Source organism: Colias croceus, chromosome 15 (genome assembly GCF_905220415.1).
Source record: "Colias croceus chromosome 15, ilColCroc2.1".
Classification (NCBI taxonomy): Eukaryota; Metazoa; Arthropoda; class Insecta; order Lepidoptera; family Pieridae; genus Colias; species Colias croceus.
Window position 1 is genome coordinate 2,061,591 of NC_059551.1, and position 21,995 is coordinate 2,083,585.

The 21,995-nt window shown below is 33.0% G+C and overlaps 2 protein-coding genes across 2 annotated transcripts; one reads left to right on the forward strand and one right to left on the reverse strand.

Annotated features, from left to right (window-relative positions):
* Positions 1–9,898: 9,898 nt before the first annotated feature.
* LOC123697686 lies at positions 9,899–17,511 on the reverse strand. The gene is made up of 3 exons (XM_045644220.1): positions 17,386–17,511; positions 11,453–13,306; positions 9,899–11,157 (listed from the first exon to the last, which is right to left on the reverse strand). Exon 2 carries the CDS (start codon positions 13,298–13,300, stop codon positions 11,492–11,494), a length of 1,809 nt encoding a protein of 602 aa, XP_045500176.1. The 5' UTR covers positions 13,301–13,306; positions 17,386–17,511; the 3' UTR covers positions 9,899–11,157; positions 11,453–11,491.
* A 1,894-nt stretch (positions 17,512–19,405) lies between these two features.
* On the forward strand, positions 19,406–21,954 carry LOC123697682 (protein MCM10 homolog). Its single transcript, XM_045644205.1, has 2 exons — positions 19,406–19,451; positions 19,517–21,954. Exon 2 carries the CDS (start codon positions 19,609–19,611, stop codon positions 21,733–21,735), a length of 2,127 nt encoding a protein of 708 aa, XP_045500161.1. The 5' UTR covers positions 19,406–19,451; positions 19,517–19,608; the 3' UTR covers positions 21,736–21,954.
* The last annotated feature ends 41 nt before the right edge of the window (positions 21,955–21,995 follow it).

Genomic DNA, 21,995 nt, shown 5'->3' on the forward strand with positions numbered 1-21,995 from the left:
AGCCAACCACGTATCAGCGTGCGTGCGTGAGAATCTACCTACGTTTTAGTACCAAAAAAAATGTTATTTTGAAACGTAAATATTGCACTCACAACTACTGTACAAGTATGATTTTTATTCGTGCTTTACTGTTATCTGATTGTTTTATTATCGTTATGGCTTTCGCGGTACAGATAGTACTGGGATCAGAGTACATATTATTTATCAATTTAATATACGTACCACACCAAGTAAAATATTTACAATCATACCAAATGGATTAACACGGTATGTACATAAGGCGGTCTTATCGCTTACTAGCGATCTCTTCCAGACTGCCCAAAGTAAGAGATAAAGAATTATACTCATGATCCAGCAATTTTCAACCGAAAAAGAAGTTTTTCTGTAATTGGTAGTTGTTTCATTTATTTATTTTAAATACCTAATTTTACTTTTATATTTGCCCATTTGCATTACATTCAGCTTCCATAAAACTTATAAAAATTTTATGTTTATTTCTGTCTGATATAACTACTCTTTTTTAGATATAAATAACAAAAACAACTTTATTATTAAAATTTAGTACCTTGGGAAGATATTATCTATGTGTTAATAGAACAATACATAAAGGAAGTTATGTTACGATTTTATACAATGAAAATGTGTAAAAAATATTAGCAGGTGTAATTATTAAATTGATCCCGCACCCAAAACTGTACTTAATTTTTTTTGTCATTTAGTGTTTAATTCATGTCAATTGGTTCATTAATAAAAAAATTATGATCATTTAAATAATCACGGCGAACATTTGCTAAGGCATTCATGTACAAGGTGTAATCGTTCAGTGTGCACAGGCGATTTTTTTTTGTAAGTATTACAGATAACAAAAAACTTTAAACTGATATCGAAAGTACTTAACCTAATAATGGCCGTAATCATTTTTTTTAAATAAATCGAGAAATATCAAAAAAAATATCTTTAAACCCTTACATTAAGTACATATGAAATATGAATATCCCATATACATTTAATATGAAAGATTTTAGCTTTCTTTTTCTTTTTTTGGTTGTCTGCTTTAATTACTTCGCAAATTTGAAGTGGCATTTTCCACGCTTTTTCCGGACATTTTCCGGATATTTTCCGGGCATTTTCCGGGCAATTCCTCACGCATTTTCCAGGGATTTTCCAGGCATTTTCCACGCCTTTCCGGACCATTTCACGAATTTTCCGGATATTTTCACGCATTTTCCGGGGATTTTCCAGGCATTTTCCACGCTTTTTCCGGATATTTTCCAGACATTTCCCAGACATTTTGCGAAGATTTTCCAGGCACTTTCCACGCTTTTCCCGGACATTTTTACGCATTTTCCGGATATTTTCCGGACATTTTCACGCATTTTCCGGATATTTTCCATATATTTCTCAGGCATTTCCCAGTCATTTTCCAGACATTTACCTGACATTTTCCGGGAATTTTCCAGGCATTTTCCACGCCTTTTCCGGACATTTTCACGCATTTTTTGAATATTTTCCGGGCATTTTCTGGGCATCTCTCAGGCATTTTCCGGGGATTTTCCAGGCATTTTCCACGCTTTTTTCCGGATATTTTCCAGACATTTCCCTGGCATTTTCCGGAGATTTTTCAGGCATTTTCCACGCTTTTCCCGAACATTTTCACGCATTTTCCGGATATTTTCCGGATATCCCCGGAAAATGCCCCGGATTTCCGGAAAGTACGTAAGTTTTTTAGCTTAGATTAGTAATAAATTCTATTAACAATTCTATGAATTGTTTATGGTAGTACGTGTTTACTAAATAATTGTATGTAAAGTAGTAACTACTATGCAGTCGCTATTCCACGCGGACGAAGTCGCGGGCACAGCTAGTATGAGATAAAATAAAAATATTTTAGCCTTATCTTTTTACAATAAATAACTAACAGTTACTTACTTGAACGTATATAATGGTCCTTCAAGAATTGTCAGCATCATCATCTTAGAAAATACTAGCTTTCCGCCCGCGGCTACGCCCGCGTTGTCTAAAACCTAATAAATTATATACTAAAACCTTGCTCTTGAATCAATCCATTTATTTAAAAAAAACGCATCAAAATCCGTTGCGTAGTTATAAAGATTTAGGGATACCTACATAGGGACATAGGGGCATAGGGACAGAGAGAGCGACTTTGTTTTATACTATGTAGCGATTGTATTTTTTTTTTTCATTAATCGCCATTACCATGAAATATCGGCGAAAAAGCGAAAAATATGATATTTTAAACCTTACAAATAATACAGTATAATAATTAGTAAGCAAATGTTAAATTCATTGCTCTTGATACATGTTCTAAATAGTAAAAAGCATGACGGTTCGGTCATTAATGTTAATTTTAAGAAGCAACTGTTTCTGAATGCCAATGAAATTTTTTAATTGGCAACTATTTACTTGAATGGGAGCTATTTTTCACCTCTCAAAAAATTTTCAAGGTTAGTGTTTGAATAAATAGAATCTCTACATTATTTCCTACTACCTTACCGCCCGCGGCTTCACCCGCTTTATCTAAAACCTAATAAATTATATACTAAAACCTTCCTCTTGAATCACTCTATCTATTAAAAAAAACCGCATCAAAATCCGTTGCGTAGTTTTAAAGATTTAAGCATACAAAGGGACATAGGGACAGAGAAAGCGACTTTGTTTTATACTATGTAGGTAGTGATAAGAAAATGCTGTGATACTCTAGATACTGTAGTGTAAAGGTTTGTATAGCAAATTAATAATCGGAAATTATCGTTTATTTATAGAATATTTAATTTTCGATAGCTTTTACTATCAGCTGTGGACAAATTCATAAGCTTCATTCCAAGCTGGTAGCTTACCAATGCTAATGATATTTTAATTATTTCAAAACAATTTTGGCATGTTTTTGTAAAATTGTTTTTTTTTTTTGTCCAACATTATAGTTAATAACGTATTTATAACACATTCAATTCCAATACCTGGATGTGACCATTACTTAATAACATCGTTTTTATATACTCTTTCATTTTCATTTCATTTCATTAAGCTCAAAAAAAGAGGACATCTAAAACTTTAAGCAAATCAAATTATTATGTTTCAACAATTACGCATATAATACAATTTCCATTTAAAATTGCATTAAATGTTCAACGTAAAAAAATATTTAAAATTTCTAATGAAAACTTATTCTTCGACGTATTTGTGGACGTATTGCAAGCTTTCTGTGGTGGCGACATCTAGCGGTAAGTAGCAAGACTACTCGTCGGTCGAAACATGACACTCCAGATTCAGTATACCTAAATATAGATGGCGCTGATATAAAAATATGGCTTTCAAATAATTTTAATATATTTTTAGGTAGGATATAATATTAATCACAAGAACTGTATAAATAACTTACTTTTTATTATAAGTAAAATTATTCTTATTTTGATAGCTCAAGCGTAAAAAAAATATTTTCGACATAATATTTTAGACAATTTCATACATAGAGAAGTTTATGAAAATCAAAAGTTTGTTTTCACTTTCAAATTCCAATGAAATAATCCCTTTTGCACTACGGTCAACTTTCACGTAAATTTCAAATTTAGTATCGTGAGAAATTGTTTGTCATGGTCCATTGATGAATAAAATTATATCTTCGTTTCATTGCCCTCAGCAAGTAAATAATACCTAATACTTCTTTGAACAATGAGTGATATTTCTGTTTATTATTACTTATAAGTTATAATAGTGGTATTTAAAGATACTTACCAAAATTGCTTTAAATTACTAGTAACTTATACTCGTAAATATGAAACTAGCTGTTGCCCGCAACTTCGACTCAAGGAAAAGATAAATTTTCATGTTACAAACTTATCCCCAAAGCCAAGCAAAGCCAAATTTCAGCCCGATCTGTCCAGTGGTTTGGGCTGTGTAGATCACTATGTCATGGTCAGTTAGACTTAGTCAGTCACGTTTAAGTTTTATACAAGTTTTATAATATAATATTTAGATTATTTCCTTCCCAGCTAGTCAAATTCGCATTCCAATAGTTTAAATGTATTCTCGTAGATGTGTTTCATTAAAAGTAATTTCAAAAATGTTCAAATTGCAACTTAAAAAAATACTCTAGGTGTTTGTTAAACCTTGGTTTATTTTTCACAGTCTCTCTCTAATTGATAGTTCATTCTTCGTTACAAAAGCGTAGAAAATTTTACAATTACTTTTTTATGACCGTAATTTTTGGCATTTATTTGACAAAGTCTTGTACAATGAGACGTCGAAGATAATAATTTTCCTTTATTTTGTTATTATTTAAAATTATGAAACTTGATGAAAGCAAGTGTAATTGATTACCTATAACATATTACCTTCATTTGTATTTTATTTGTATGAAGCAAAGTGTTTTCGTGTTTAAACTTATTACATTACTAGCTGCGCCCCGCGGTTTCACCTGCGTTGCTCTACTTCTGTTATGGGCTTAGCGTGATGATATAATATAGCCTATGGCCTTCTTCGATAAGTGGGCTATCTAACATCGAAAGAGTTTTTCAAATCACACCAGTAGTTCTTGAGATTATATTATTTTTATAATATTGATGCGTTATACTTACTGATTTCTTTGTTTCTATTTTCTCATGCCTTCAACATTAATATAATTGTAAGTGTGTAGTCGGAGTTGTCTTTTCATGCCGAATAAGTTTTTTAAATAGAAAGATTCAAGAGGAATCAGGAAGGTTTTAGTACCTACCTCATATAATTAAAAACTTTTGGCCACCCGCAAATGGCTTTCATATAAAAGATTTCAACGCGCATGTCCATTTTCACGTAAGATAGAGAAATATGATTAGCAGAGAAATAAAGATTTAACGTAAAAGAGAGAGAGAGATAAGTACGAGTAATTTAAAAAACAAGAGCGAATAAATTGCGTACCTAAATATCTACATAATTATAAAGCCATCAAACGTCTATAATAATGGAGCCTCAACTTGGAAAGTGTAAAGTGCTAAATATTTTGTTCATTTTTTTGCAAAATCTGGGTCTTTATTATTATGAAAATTCATTATGTACTGAGTTGGTAAATGTACTTTCTTACTTAGATCAGTCTATACCTAAGTAGTTATGGTTTTATTTAGGTTTCCCGATAACAATGCCTAACAGCAGACGCATGTTTACAGAAAATTACCATTATTCTATGTTATGTATTTTTATTTATCCATACTAATATTATAAATGCGAAAGTAACTCTGTCTGTCTGTCTGTTACTCAATCACGCTTAAACTACTGAACCAATTTGCATGAAATTTGGTATGAAGATATTTTGATACCCGAGAAAGGACATAGGCTACCTTTTATTGCGAAATATGTACCACGGGCGAAGCCGGGGCGAACCTCTAGTAATAAATAAATCTACAGGTATCAGCGTAATGTATTATTTTGATTTATAATTATTAAAAACTTCTCTACAGATAAAAAATAAAAATACATGGAATTTTTGCATTATTGCACTTTAAAATACTCTTAAATATTGGCTATTATTATAATTATAATTAGTATTGGCACTATCTTCTCTAGAAATTCCGTTTTATTAATTATGTCATTTAAGTATGTAAAACACCGACGAAATATTCTGTTGGGTTAGTAAATGAGTTTTAATTGAAACAGATTTGTTCTTCAGTCTCCATTTAACCTAAATAATAGCAATTGATTTTAGATTATACAATCTGTAAACTAATCCAATTGATTTACCGCGAAAGACGTGACCGAATAAAAGCCACTTATATGCACTTATTTAGGAGCTTTCTAATCTACAATAGCATTTATATTTTATTCATAGGATTTAAGTATTTTTATATGTACTAGTTTTCCGCCCGCGGCTTCGCCCGCAATTTCAAAGAAAAACCCGCATAGTTCTCGTTCCCGTGGGATTTTCAGGATAAAACCTATCCTATGTGTAAATCCAAGTTACCTTCTATATTTGTGCTAAATTTCATTGTAATCAGTTCAGTAGTATTTGCGTGAAAAAGTAACAAACACACACACACACATCCTCACAAACTTTCGCATTTATATAGATAATATTAGTATAGGATATAGGTACCTACGATTGATTTTCTTTCACATTATATTCAAGGAGTAAGCAATATGCGGTTTGCCGGCCAAATAAAATTGTAGAGTATGCAAAATTGTCAACCCAAAAAAAAAACAAAATGGTTACTTTCCTTGCTTTCACCTTCAGTATTTATTTTGTATAATCTGTACGGAATAAAATTGAATTTATTTTTAAGACATAATGAAGCTGTCAGTTTGCCTTAAAAAGCGCATTAAATTGTATTCAATGAAAAAAAAGATTCACGCAACTTTAGAATATCATCAACTTATTGAACATTAAACTCTAAAGACGGTTCTATCCCTAAAATATTCTGCGGGTATGATCAGCTATGCACATCCACTGAAACAACAACACAACTCAGAAGGAAAGAGACAAACCGCATACATTGTTCCTGTCACCATAGTACGTTGCTAATAGCAACCACTAACGACACCTCGCATAGCTCACATCTTAATAACACGCATTGGTCGCGCTCCGACGAACTTGAACGTTTCATATGGGTTGATATCACCCGTTCTGGGTAATGCATCTTATTAACATCATTGGTTCCGTTTTTGATATAAATAAAAATATGTTCGACTTTGAAGAAAACTGATTTATATATGTAGGTAAAGTTTATAATCCTAAGGGACAAGTTGTTTTAGTATTAGTCGCGACTCAATAATTTAACGATTTATTTTTGAATCCCTGCCGTAACTGCAAACTGTATGAAAGTTGGACATAATATAAACAGTGCAGACTTTAGATATTTTTTTTAGTATTTTCTGGTGTTTGATTTTACGCGAGTAGTTATTATACATTTAGAAATTAAAGACTTTTTAACGTATTTTAAACGCGATTTATTCATTATATTATTTTCCCGACGTTTCGAACACTTTACAAATTACAGCGAGCGTGGTCACGAGGAGACATCCGGGTCTCCCCCTAATTTTTTTATCTAATAATAAGAAGAAGTCAAACGCAGGAGTTAAAGAGATTTGAAGGATATGTAACAAAGGTAGGTCAAATAATAAATACCTACCACACATTTTTTTTAAATCTCCAAATTACCTTTACAATTATTATTGGCAATCAAGCAGGTGTTCTATAATCTTCGCGAGGAGGGAGCCCAGCATGGCTTGCCACTGGTGCGCCTGCCCGGAGGACACGGCAGATCATACTCTTGCCGTGTGCCCCGCGTGGGTCGAGCCTCGTGCTCGCTTGGTCGCGGTCGTCGGGTCGGATCTCTCTCTGCCCTCCATTGTTCGCGCAATGGTGGGTAGCGACAGATCCTGGCGCGCGGTGATCACGTTCTCCGAGGACGTGATCTCGCGGAAAGAGGAGGCGGAGCGGGTTCGCGAGAGGGATCCTCACGCAGACCCGATCCGGCGCCGACGTCCTATTGGGCGTCGTCGTCGCGTTGCGGCTGATTTACGCGGCCGCAACCAGCCTCCCTAACGAAGGGCGCCGGGCGATGGAGCGGGGATTTAGTCCATCGTCCGGTGAGATGAGGCAGCGTGAGACGTGTTCCGCTCACGCCGCCCCATGAGGTTAGAGCTGGCGGGCTCATAGTTTGTGTTGGCCTGGAGACGGGCAGCTGCTGATGGGGTCACGGACGAATTCTACCTATACCCGTGGCCCCGTCGTTTATGTGGCTTGACGGAACACAGTGGGGTTTTGGTCGGTAAGAATCCGACATAACCCGCGGCCCTTTCCCCCGGAGGCCGTGGGTATCTATGCAAGATTTCCCCACTCAAAAAAAAAAAAAAAAAAAAAAAAGGTGTTCTATAATCTATATTGTTATACTTACTTACTTTTTATTTAATTAAAAGACAGCGAGCTTCTCTTAAAATTGTAGAGAGTTTTTAAATTATAAGATATTGTGTTGAATTATTATGTAAAAGCATTATGGCTGTGCGATAACGATCTTGGCTTTTCACGTAGACTGGTGGCACGAAGTGCACTGCTGGCCAGACAGATCGTGCGGATCGGTAACTATGGCAACCGAAGACACGGTATAATTTATTAGTCTGTAATCACACCTTTAACTCGCGCTATAGGCAAAGTGCCTATAATAAGTATGTGACTAGAGTTAAATATATATTTTTTATCTTGTTTATGTTCTATAACCCATAAGTGTAGGTACCTACTGCAGTGCTTTTTTTATCGGTTAATCACTGTAATGCCTACATATATGATCATGACGATAAAAACATAAGCGCGACATTTATCCATTATTATCATCGCCATTCGTGTAAACGAACTAATTGTTGGTTTCTTGAATATATAAATATCGTTAATATTTTAACACTGAACGTATTTTCTGGCACATGGCTTGCCAGAAAATATCTATGTTATATCTTCGTTGTTTACCTATAGATATGTGATCAACTCGTAAAGATTATTTAGTCAGTTTTGTAGAAATTGACTGAAATCTGTCCTGAAATTAAAAGTTGTACATTTTCGTCTGTCAAGATATTATCAGCTGAACATACCTAAGTATAAAAATAAAGTATATTTCATTGTATCACTGAACCAACCATTGCGTCTAAGTACAGTCTACGCAGACATGGCCGATCGGCTTCAACGATTTTTATGCAATTTTATTATTGCACTATAGAGGTAATTAAATGTCTAAAGCAACTATCGTGTGTATTATTTGACTTTTGTAATCATGCAACATTTTGAACTAATTTACATGCCTACTTTAAGTTTTTATTTGCCCTGTATTTATAACCTTGAGTCAGTGCCTCCTCTAGGCAGTGATGTGGAACTGTTTATGCACAGATATAAAGAGAGACATCATTTGTTTTTGTTTCAGGTTCGTTTTGCCGGTGAAGAGAAAATAATACTATTTTTAACATCTCAATCCTATGGGAGTATCTTCGAATCACGTTGGCGTATATACAAAGCACATTAATATTTGCATCAGCATCAGCTTCTTCTTATAACACTTACCCAAAGTTTCCCGGATAGCATACAGCATGACATTTATGTCCCTTTCCGCTAAAATGTTGCCCACCGTTGAATATCACTTCTGAACAACAGGGAGATGAATACCGCCCACTGTCTGATTCGGAAAAGCATGATCTGGAGCCCTCTGTGTCACCCCAGTGGTCTTCGCGAGGGAGTGGATACCGCCACTCCGGGGTTCCCAAGCGGTAATTATACATGGAGTCCCAATGCATCGTTAAATCTGTACACTTCTCCACGTACGCCCCCGCCAATTGCTCCATATATTGCTTGTAGAGCCGCTTCTGCCGCTGACTCTGGGACACATGCAAACGCAGCACGTTTAAAAAACACATCTTTTATCCGTTACCGTTCGTACAAAACTGCTATCCGTGGTATTTTAGAAAACCCAAGTTATTAGCGTAACGCTCGAAATCTGTCGTTATTTATTAATAATTACTTTCCTTGTCATAAATCGCGTGAAGACATTTTCATTGGAAAAACTTTCTTGATAAAAGTTAACAATGAATGGCTCATTTTTGTTATTGTTGTCTATGGTCAGTCGGGAGGACAGAAGCGCGTGACGTTTGCGGCCGCACTGCCGCGCAATCCGCGCAATCGCCATAATAACTTTACATCAAATTAACTCGCATTTTCTCGAGGTGAAAAAACGGAACTGTTTACCGAGGAAATGTAGCACAACTGAAAATAATTACATTCAAAAACCGTAGCAAATATCTCTATAATGGTATTATTTAAATTTCGCTTTGGCTGACTGGATTCAAATATTAGTTCTCACTCAATTCTTTTGACAAAATAAAATTTAATCGTTATGCAAAAATCTTTATTATAAGTAAAAAAAGCAAACATCGCAACAAACATTATGTTAATAATTAACATACAAAAGATATAATCACATAGTTTCTTAAATTTAAGCACATCACAGTAAACAATTTTCATTTGATGCAATTACAGCATTCATGTAACTCGAAAGAAAATATATTAAAACAAAATAAACTTCATATAATTTATAGATAATTTGTAACAAAAATTGTGTTCAAAGCTTCGTGTAACAACGTCATGTCAGCCTCGCTTATCCAAAGGCCTTACGTAAAGAAATATTACATACTTTTGTTTTTCACTGAAAAGTATTTATTTGTAACTAACTATAAATTAATAAATACTTTTCAGTTAATAACGAAACCATAGTCTAATGATGAAAAGTACAAAATTTACAAAAATACAATATTTATCAAAAAGTTAAATGTTTTTAACACGATTCGAAGATGCAAGTTCCCAAACAGTATAATTAATTTCCTCACCTAGAGAATTAGAACATTTTTTTCTTAATATCTATCTGTATGCCTAGGACTGTATAACCACCTATTACGCTAATTTTGGCAGATACCTAGATGGTAATTGTTAAATTTCTACATATATATTTCACTCGGTATCATCAACTATAATACCTGTTAACAACCAAAATTATACCAAAAAAAAAAAACAACATACTGTATAATATTAATAACCTAGGTACAAAAGAAATAATCAGTAATCACACAGATACTTAAATTAAAAATACATCACAGTAAACAATTTTCGTTTGATGCAATTACAGCATTTATGCAACTCCAAAGAAAACATATTTAAAAAAAAATGAACACTTCTTAAAATTTCTAACAAAAATTGTGTTCAATCATTTACATGCTTTTAAAAAGCTTAAAAACATGTAAATGATTGAACACAATTTTCACGTACCTGCCGCAGGGGCAATATCGGAATTGCACCCTTAATTGGCTCCTTGTTTGTGATGTGTATAGACAAGCAAGGGCAACTTCGAGAACAGCTGAAATCCTCCGAAATACTCCGACCGCCGTGCAACAGAGATTGTTTCAATATGGCCCCTGCGGCAGGTATGTGAGTAGCCGGCTTAATAATTTTCCAAGGGCCTTGAGTAAATACATTTCAAATTGAAACAAAAAAATAATAGAATAATGAAAAATACTATTTTTAGTCCGTATTACAATAACCGTATAACACTGGATTTGGTAACTAGAACGTAATATTTTAATTTTTACATAGTAATAGTTCACTCACTTATACCTAACACCTATTAACAAGCAAAATAATAAAATAAAAAAAAATAAATAATCGACGACGCGGTTGGCGCAGTGGTAAAGTAACTGCCTACTGAGCCGACGGTCCCGGGTTCGATCCCCGGTCAGGGCAAATATTTGTGTGATGAACTCAATTATTTGTTCTTGGGTCTGGGTGTTATTATCTATATATGTATTTATTAAATATTATATTTATCGTCGCCTAGTACCCACAACACAAGCCTTAATTGAGCTTACTGTGGGACTAGGTCGATTTGTGTAATAATGTCCTATAATATTTATTTATTTATTATTATTTATTTATTAATAATAAAAAAACTTAATACTTCAGGTATGCTTAAAGCTCTAATTAAGCTTTTACGGACTTATAACAAGTTTCAAACACATCAACAATCTTCTTATATTCTTCGTATATGGGATGACAGTCCATACGTTTTTTCAAATAATCCAATGGAAACGCATGATCGTTTAAAGTAACAAACATATTATATACAAATGTTCCATTTATTGCCTTATTATATGTCGTACACTTTGTACGGGCGCCACAAAGTTTATTTAGGTAATTGACGTGTTGCAAGCAATGGTCGAATTCTGCAATTCTGTGCAGAATATCTCGATAATATAGGTTCTTCAAAGACGACTCGTTAATATAAAAGAAATCCATAAAAGCTTGGGCTGCAGCTACATAATGGTCATGATTTATAGATGGTACTTTGTTTTCTTGTTCTTTATTAGTGTTATGAGTTACGGAGAAATTACTTCTTTTTAAAAGTCCTACTTCTGCAGATATAGGTCCTAGCATAAAATATGACAAAAGAATCGAATAAACGCCCTTACTGAAGGCTTCCTTGCTTTTGACACAATAATAAACCAGAGCAATGATTATCATGTGGCAATCTTCAGAGAGGCTCTCTAAGGATTTAAAATCAAAGCCATGTAATATTTCACGGATAATAACTTTAAATATATCTATATGATTTGACTTCCTTGAGTAAAATACTTTTATAGATTCAGATGACTCTAGTTTGCCATCGATTTCCCAAACACGTGACGTCGCAAACTGCCTACCTATAAATGAAATTTTCATATCCCGACTATTTGTTAGCAGACCTAACGCATAGAAAATAATATCTAATGCAACGAGTATGGCATCATTTTTATTCTTATCGCCTATTAACCAAGACCCAGAAAATGTTTTATTATTCGTTAAATTTATGTATGGAATGGCAATATTACCCTTAGATACACCATCACTAAACCAGTTTGATTTTCTAACATCAATTTTGTTTTTTGTATTGTTTTTACGCGAAGCAAAACTTTTAATTATTGCATGTTTAGTGCTTCTCAAAAGTATTGAAAAATTGTCAATGTTTTCCAAGAGAGATGACTGATCCTCTGGTGATAAACACTTAGTTAACTCTTTAGTAGCACAGGTATGATTTTGACGCCTTATCCAATATAGGGCCGAAACAAATATTTTTTTCTCGTGGCATTTTAATATTTTCGGCAATTCCTTATAATAACTACTATCTTCATCAGAAATTGCTAGTAGAATTGACATAATACGGTTATCTAAAGGAAACATCCTTCTATTTGGATGGTAAACGGTACATCTATATCCTTGATCCACATCAAATATTAAAGAATTTGCAACAATACACGACACACCGAACAGAGAATATTCAAAATTGTTCGTTAAAATTGGATAATCGTAATGTGTTGCGAGATTAATAAGAGCTTCTTTATGATCGTATTCACACACAAAATATTTTATATTCAACTCATCGAAAATTTCCCTCTGCACATCCTTAACAAATATTGGTTCACAAAATTCATTGTCTTGACGACCAGGCTTAACTGCATCTGTTCTATCTATTATGTTCTGATGAATTTCTTTCCTCGTCTCTATATCGGCTTTCATAGCTCCATTGAAAACGATGTAGCATTCAATATCATTCTTTATGAAGTTATTTAGAATATTTCTTAAATAACTCGCATATCTATCGTATTCTCCGCCCAAAATAAATTGACAACTGCTGTTTTTGTAAGTTTCTTTGAAGAAGGCACCATCTATAATAATCACGGAGTCATTGGTCCTGAGCTCGGAGACCCCAACTTGCTTCTTAATCAACCACCTTCTTATTGACTTGAATTTCATTTTTAACTGTAAAAAAAATAAAAAGTTAAATTATTTGTCGCCAGTGCTATAAAAAGTGTAGATGGGTCAATCAATTTTTAAAGGTCCCGATCATAATTTTCACGTATTTTTTTTTTTACTTAATTTTCAGCATTTTACTATTTCATTTAGAAGATAATTCTTCGTAGATTATGATTATATAAGCAGCAGTGATGTTGATTAAATACATTTGTGGATTTAACTTCACGAACCGATCTATTCACGGGAAATAATGTCCTTTGGACAACTTACACAATAGTACTTTTTTAAATGTTAAATTCCCTTAAGAATTAAAACAAATTCTTCTTATATTAAATAATAAATAATATTTTGATATTTGTTCTATTTACACCGAAAATACGAAATATTTTTATTAAAATTGAAACGAATGATGTCTTTTGAACAACCAAATAATGTTTCATATATCAAAAAGTTTCAGTAAAGCGGAAATAGTGATATTTTTTACAAAAAAACTATTAAGGCGAGGTTGTTACGTATCGTATTATTGATTTTACTTAATTAAAATGAACTGATTCTCGATAAAACTGAATGAATGAAGTATAATGTGATTTTCATATGGGGACATCTTAGTTGTAGTAGTAGCGTCTTGATTTTTGAAATGTTAAAATTACAATTAAACTAGACATAAAATCGCGTAATAAAAATGTGTTCCCGAAACAGCCGAGTAATAAACAAAACATGAACTATTTAACTGTTAAAGTATAAGTTTTATATAATTATTGTCCCAGGGACAACCAAATTGTCCATGGTACAACCACTTTGGTTGACCAAGTGACTGGTTGTCCGCGGGACATTTTTTAAATTTTGAGCCGCCAAGCAAATACTATTGTTATTTTATATATTAATCTCAGCTCACACTAAAATATAGACGAAAGCGCATCTCGTGTAGTATAATTGATAACAATGCATCAAGTACTTACGTTTTAATCAAAGTTGTCTGACGGACTGACAAAAAAGCCACCCCACACTCACCAACAACGCTCGGACGACTGTTGCCGTGATTTTATACAAATCAAAGTGGCGTTTGAGCCCGACAGTTAATTATTGTGTTTAGCTTGTTGTTTAGGAATCTACCGCGCCATAGGTGTTTTGGTTTCATAACTAAATTACGGTTGTCTGTGAGACCTGTGTCATGTAGGTGATTTATGGGGACAAAAGTAAAATGCCTGAAAATCGTATTATATCCAATAAAAAAAAAATGGTTTGTATGTTTGGATGTCAATAATTATGTACTGAAACAAGGAGTGTATTTGGTATTTATGGTCGTGATAGTATGTGTTCGTGATGCGAAGTTTGTTAATGCATTGTGGCATGGGGACAAATGTGATAGTACTGGAAAATTGCATTTAGTCCCTCGACAACCATGAAACAACGCACAAATTAATAAAACAAGTAAAATATTGTTCGCAATAATGCTAGAAAATATTAAAAGGAATATAATTAAAACGAATTTAACTCTTTATGATTTCATGTTTATTAATTATCCTTCAGGGACATGATCCGTACACGTCGGACCAATAAAAGTTGATCGACCCAGATATAATATTGAATTTTATAAATCCGTACTATATGTAGGGATTTATACATTTTTTATTATGTATAGAGGCTGAAGCATGGCTAAAGCGTATAAGCCAGGGGTTTCCAAACTGTGCGCCGTAGAAAGTGAAGAGGGGCGCCGTGAGTTGATATTCGCGAGAACCTTTTTTGAGCGCTCGAATCGGTAAGAAATAAAGCGTCGTAAAACATATAGATAATATGTAGTACGTAGTACATAATATTATCTCTATGTCGTAAAATGACATACAAGATTTTAAATTTGCTACGACGACAGGTACCTACTTACGTCGTGTGCATCGCCTTTATCGTGTTTTCTTTTTTTTTTTCTTAAGCTACTTGTTGATTAATAAATTGCGTTAATATTTTTAATTTTTGTTATTCTCTACCTGACCTAATTTTTATCCTTGTACTAGCGGTCCGCCCCGGCTTCGCCCGTGGTACATATTAACGTTTTCTCTACATAAGAACCATCCTCGTACTTCAAGGAATATAATTTATTTATTTATTTAATTTAATTTAGACATACCAACAGAGTACACATGAAAATTATCACAATTAAAACTAAACAACTATCGAATATTAATATGATGTATACACCAATTACAGGTATGCACAAGAAAACTTATAATATAATTACGTTACTGTTGTTTTAAGTGCTTAAATAAATTTAATTAAAAGAATAGAAAAAAATAATAATAAAAAAAGAATTATCGAAATCGGTTCAGCCGTTCTCGAGTTATGGAATTACAACGAAAAGTGGCATTCATTTTTATATATTAGAAGATTGTAGGTACCTAAATCGACTGTTTCCTTTTCAAATAGCTAGGTTGGGTGGGTAGGGCGCCGTGACAAAAACCCCTGGTATTAACGATATATTTATGTATCGCAAACATATTTATGTAACACTCGTCGAATAGGACATTAAACAACACAACATGTTTCACCTGTTCCTGATGTGTGTGACAGTAGAATGTGGAGCACATATAAGTGACTTAATCTTCCAAAACATAATTTAAAAAAATTCAATAATTCAAAAAAAATGTAAGAGAATATAAACTTATCACACTATAAAAGTAACTATTGGTGTCTTTATGGCGAGGAACGATTTGAAGTCCGAGACTTCAAATTGACCGACTTATCAATTCGAGGTTCGAGGGATCGAGACCAGGCGAATGTGCAGGAAATAAATGGATTTTCAATTTAATTGCGCATGTTGTGAACACAATACTGCACTAAAGGAATACATGGCGAAGAATCAAAAGTTTTGCGACATATTACATCCGCCAACCCGCACTTGGCCATCGTGGTGGATTATGGTCTCATAGAAGGTCCATGTCCCAGCAGTGTATATTATGTGTTGATGATGATGATGATGAAACTTGTAACATGGCATATATTATATAGTATTACTTGTATACATAGTATATTATTATTAGTCTGTGGTATTACATATGATTATTAGCCTTTGATCAGATTACATTTTTTTTATTTTATTTCTCATAAATATATAATAAAACAATCTACATTTGTATTCATTAATTCCTACTTCATCTCAAGCTAATACATAATGCCAGTAATATTAAACTTAATATTAATTTGATTGCACATAAAAGTATATTAATCAGTATTTTTGTCTGATAAATTTTGTTAGTTATTTTTAATATTTGTCTGACTGAAGCTATCGGAATAAGGGGAATTGGCTGGTAGAAAGCAAATAATAATGTTATGGAGTAATATCAATTTTTAAAATATTACAATTTGATTACAATCTTCTAAATATATAAAACTCAAATTTGACTGACTAACGACAGTTTGACATAGTCTGTGGACATAGTGATCTATCAATGCACAGCCCAAAACACTGAACAGATAGGGCTGAAATTTGGCATGCAGGTAGGTAGGACATAGACATCTGCTAAAAAAGGATTTTGATATATTCCACCCCCAAGGAGAAAAAGGGGATGAAAGTTATTATGAAACTTTGTAAAATTTAATCCGATTGGGCTGAGATTGCTTGCATAAAGCTTCTGTGACGTAGGCATCTCCCTAGAAAGTATTTTGATAAATTAAATAATTATATTGAGGGGATAAAATAGCAAGCGCCTGCTAAGAAAAAGATTTTTATCAATTCTACCCCGAAGAATAAAAAATAAAAAATAACTACCTATCTATACCTAATTTATAATAACACTTCTTAAAGACTTTATGTTATAAATGGTTTTTAAAATAACTGTGAATAAACTAATAATAAATAGGTAGTCTTAACAAAGTGTGGTCTTCATTCTTATTAAAATATTTTTGCAACTAAAATACTTACACAATACAAACCATTTTTATTCAGTTCATGAGTTATCTTTCAAAAACTAAATATGTAACTTGGATTACTGTAATGCTATCTAAATGACAAATTATAAAGAAAATAGATATTTACGGTAAGAAAAAATTAATATTTGCATACCTATTATGTTAACTATTAATTAAATACTTACGTTTTAAATGTAGACCTTGATAAATGAGTTATTGGAATCCCTTTTTGCTTTTTGTAGAACTTATTTGATGGAAATGCAGTGTGTCTGTGAGGATTCTGCGATAATACACATTACACAGTTTATTAGTTGGTAGCACAGGTTGGTAGGTACTTACTTAACTTTGTAAACCTACCTACTTTGTAAATCATACGTGCATATTAGGTACCTACCGACGTAAAAAGATTATTGTAACTTTTATCAACTGTCACACAAATCGGGTATTCCCCAAATAAAAATTTGAAAGCTGAAAAAATCTCACAGAACAGTAAGAACATAATAGAAGTGCGATGTGGGCGTGGCCCACGTGTCACTAGTAAGGTAAGATCACCTAACTCGCTCTCAGTTGTGCGCAGAAAAATATTCGAGTCGGTTGTCAACTGTCAAACCTTATTTCCATATTTATTCATTATTTAGAGCGTGTTGTTCGGTATTAGAGTGGAAAAATGATAGCAGACGAAATAATATCAGCAATCGAGGCATTTCATACCATCGGTAAGTCTTATTTTAATTTATTTTAAATATATTTTATGTTACAACTTCGCTTGTCGTAATTTGTCAAAAATTTATAAAAATATTAAGTCAAAATGAACCTTAATCCATCAGAAATAAGTACTAATATAGATTGAACAGCAAACAAGACTTTCTGGAATATTATTGAAATAAACAAACGAATGTCGGATTAGTGATGCATGTGGCGCATATCGACAGTATCGATACTTTAGAAATGACAAACATTTTAAATATTAAATTTTATTCTATTTTTCCTTAGCTTTCATTTGTCCTATTTATTTATAGATTTTCGAAAGAGCCTAATTTAAAAGAGAAATGGATAATAAATGCAACGTGACGAGTTAACTGGATGCCGAACAGCAATAAGCAGTCTAACAAAGGCCACCGATACATCAAACCTACGGCAGTTCCAAGATTTAAAATAATGTATATTTTCTGTTTGTTTTGTAAATATAGATTTATACTATTCTATTCCATTTTTTATTTAAATATAATAATATGAAAAGACGTACTTAGTAGTAATAAACATACTCCAAAATGTGACACATTATCCTATACTCATATAATAGAAAGAAAAAAAAATGCACAAAAATATATTTATTTGTGAATTATCGATAACAAGGCTGACATCCCTTAGAGCATAGCATCAGGTTAATGTCAAGTTAATGTCATTAATTTAGAGTGACACAAATTTCAACCTTATCTTTATGTGTAGAGGTTCAAAGTTATATGTATTGAAAACCAACGCCATCTGTTGTGGAATAGCTGAATGTTTTCGAATTTGGAATTTCTGAGCAAAGAGAAACAAAACAGCTAATATACCTAGGGATGTTATACTAAAATAAACCGTAACTTGGTTCGTTAGGGTACATATTGAAATGCTGAATTTATAACCTAAGTCAGTTTTTACTCAAATTAAGCTGTCCAATCAAAGGCATAGTTTACTTGTAGTGTACTGTATAACTATCGGTTTAAATGTGTGGGTTTGGCGACACTGGTTTTCATACTAATGATGACATTATAGCACTTCTATTATGTTCTTACTGTTCTGTGAAAAATCTAAATAGGTACTGATAACATTTACTTTGCATTGCTCTTATTATCGTAAAACAATCTCAATAACTTTTTTACAATCTTTATTTAAATAGCTTTTATCATTTAGGAATGAAATTCAACGAAAAATGTAGATAGACAAAGTTAAAAAATTCAAAACAATAAACTACAACAGTTGCCTAAACTTGTAACCAAAGACTAAAATGTTTTACAGTAAAATTAAGTCAACTAAATTTTTCGTCTAATTAACATTTTATGTTGTATGTTACTAAAGTATTCTATAAATAAAATTAATACCGTACATGACAATTTTTTAATTGGATAATTTCAACACGACGCTGCATAGCTTAACATAGACAGGAATCGATGTGCGTTTGAAAGGCGTTTGATGTTGTGTCGATCAGCTGTCATTTGTCAACAAATATACGCTTTTCGCGCCTTTTCAGTTTTCATGTATGGAGGAAGTTTTATTCACACTATATATATTATTTATTCACACACACTCCGCTAGGAGTAATAGTGTTCTGTGGTTTTATTTCCCTCAAGAAACAAGAAACAGCACTAACTCTACTTTATAAATTATAGTTTTAAGCGCATAGGGCTTCAGGAATATTATTAACAATGGATACTAACGATGAACTCGCACAATTGGAAGAACTATTAAGTGCTGACCTGAACGAAGAAAGTTGTGCTAAAAATGTAAATGAATCAAATATAAAAGAAGTTGACATCTTTAAAAATACTTCGAATGAGAAGGTGGACGAGAGTAATGCTGTCGAATCGTCAGTAATACATAATGGTGACACGGATTCTTCAGACGACGAGGAAAAACGAAATTATACAGAAAGGAAATATAGCCAATATGGTGCGTTGGTAAAGAAATCTTTAGATCATAAAGAACACGAGCAAATTGACAGAAGAATTGAATTTGAAAGTAGATTACGGCAAACGAATATTGAATTAAAAGTAGCTAAACAGTCCTCTTTTAAAAAAACACCTGAAAGCTCCAGTGAACAAAGCAATAAGCAATTCTTTGGGGTTCCAGAAAGTAAAAAAAAATTGCCTGGTGATGTTTTTACGGATCCCATATTTGGAATTCGGATAACTAAGCCTCTCATTTCAAGCTCAGCACTATTGGATCGGATGCAAGGCAGAGAAGCTGTTAACATGCTACGGGTGAAACGATATGTTGAAAACGAAGACCTTTCTAAAGATTGGGTGATTGCTGGAGTTATTGTCAAAAAAAGTGCTACAAAAAAATCTCAGAAAGGTAATCAATTTATCATTTGGACCTTAAGTGACATGAAAGACGATTTAAAGACAGTTTCAATGTTTTTATTCCGCAAAGCTTACAATGATTTGTGGAAATCTTCTGAAGGAACAGTTGTTGCTGTCTTAAATCCCAACGTTCTTGACAGATCCGAAAACAGTAAAGATCAAGCTTGCCTCAGTGTAGATAACTCAGAAAAAGTTATGATTCTCGGTCAATCTAAAGATTTAGGTATTTGTAAAAGTAAAAAGAAAAATGGAGAACCATGTACTGCATTTGTGAATATAAGTCAAGGTGAACACTGTATTTATCATATCAAACAAGAATATCAAAAGTTCTCAAGGAGACAAGAACTGCAATCATCCACTATGGGTAAAGGACTAATTAATCTCCAAAATAAAGTGTTTGGAAAGGACACATTTATTTATGGCGGCAAAGCATATTCAGCATTACCTTCAGGTAACAGTAAACCAGTAAAAGACAGAGATCAAAATAGACTTATGTCTTTGAGTGACTATTTCAAATCAGAAAATGATACATTAATGACAAATAAAGCACCCTGTGGAACAGGCATTATTCAGAACCAAAAAGGACTTTTACATAGTCCTAAAATACAAAAAGTTAGTGATGCAGAGAGACTTAATAATTTGAATCAGAGCCCAAGTAGTAATCAAACTCTAGCTCAAAAAGTGGCCAATTCTCCCACATTAGGCAAAGGTTTTGGATTAAAGGGAGGTGGCGTAATTGATCTAAATATATCTTATAGACAGCGCTCTGTTGAGAAAGCAAAGCTTAAAGCATTAAGATTAATTCAACAAGAAGGTGGCATTGAGAAAATAGACCCGAACAATATTAAAGGAACAGAAGCTGGTAAAAAAAGAGCCCTAGAAAAACTATTAACCCAATCAGATACTGATGAAAATAGTTGTAAAAAAGCTAAAATCGGAAAACCTATTGTAAAAGTAGTCTCTAAGCCAGATAATGGTAAACAAGTAATGTCAGAAAGATTTAAAAAGATTTTAGAGGCTACTTCGGCTCATGAAAATTTAATAAAACAACATGAAGATGATGAACAAGAGAAATACTTCAATAAATTAGAAAAGAAAGAAGCCATGGAGGAGAAAATGTTGAATACATTTAAAATAGCGTGTAAGGCGGTCAGATGTGTGAAATGTAAATATACAGCATTTTCAGCGGCACAGATATGTAAAGATGAACGGCATCCCCTCAAAGTACTAGACACATTTAAAAGGTTCTTCAAATGTGCAGATTGTAAGAACAGAACAGTTTCATTAGAATTGTTACCACTACATTCTTGCAAAAATTGCAATGGATCAAGATGGGAAAAGGCGCCAATGTTAAGAGAAAAGAATGTTACGATTACCGAGGGCCTCTCCCTTCGTGGGGAGGAAGAGACATTTATTGGAGGACAAGTTACTGCAGGGAAGAATATAAATTTACTTGTTCCTGACAGCTAATGATTAAATTATATGAATTTGATTTGTTTGTGTAGTGCTTGAGGAATGTTTTCTGTATTTATTATACTTACAATAAGTATTCAATTAAGTTTAAAGACATAATAATGTGCACAAATATGATACTTCCAAGTCTGCTTTTAAAGTTTTGTTTCACACAGAATTGTTTTCTTAAAATATATGTTGTAGTTTGTTGTGTCTGAATAATCATAATTTTTATAAATATCAAATAAAATTGTGAACAAGGTATAAATAAAAAGCCA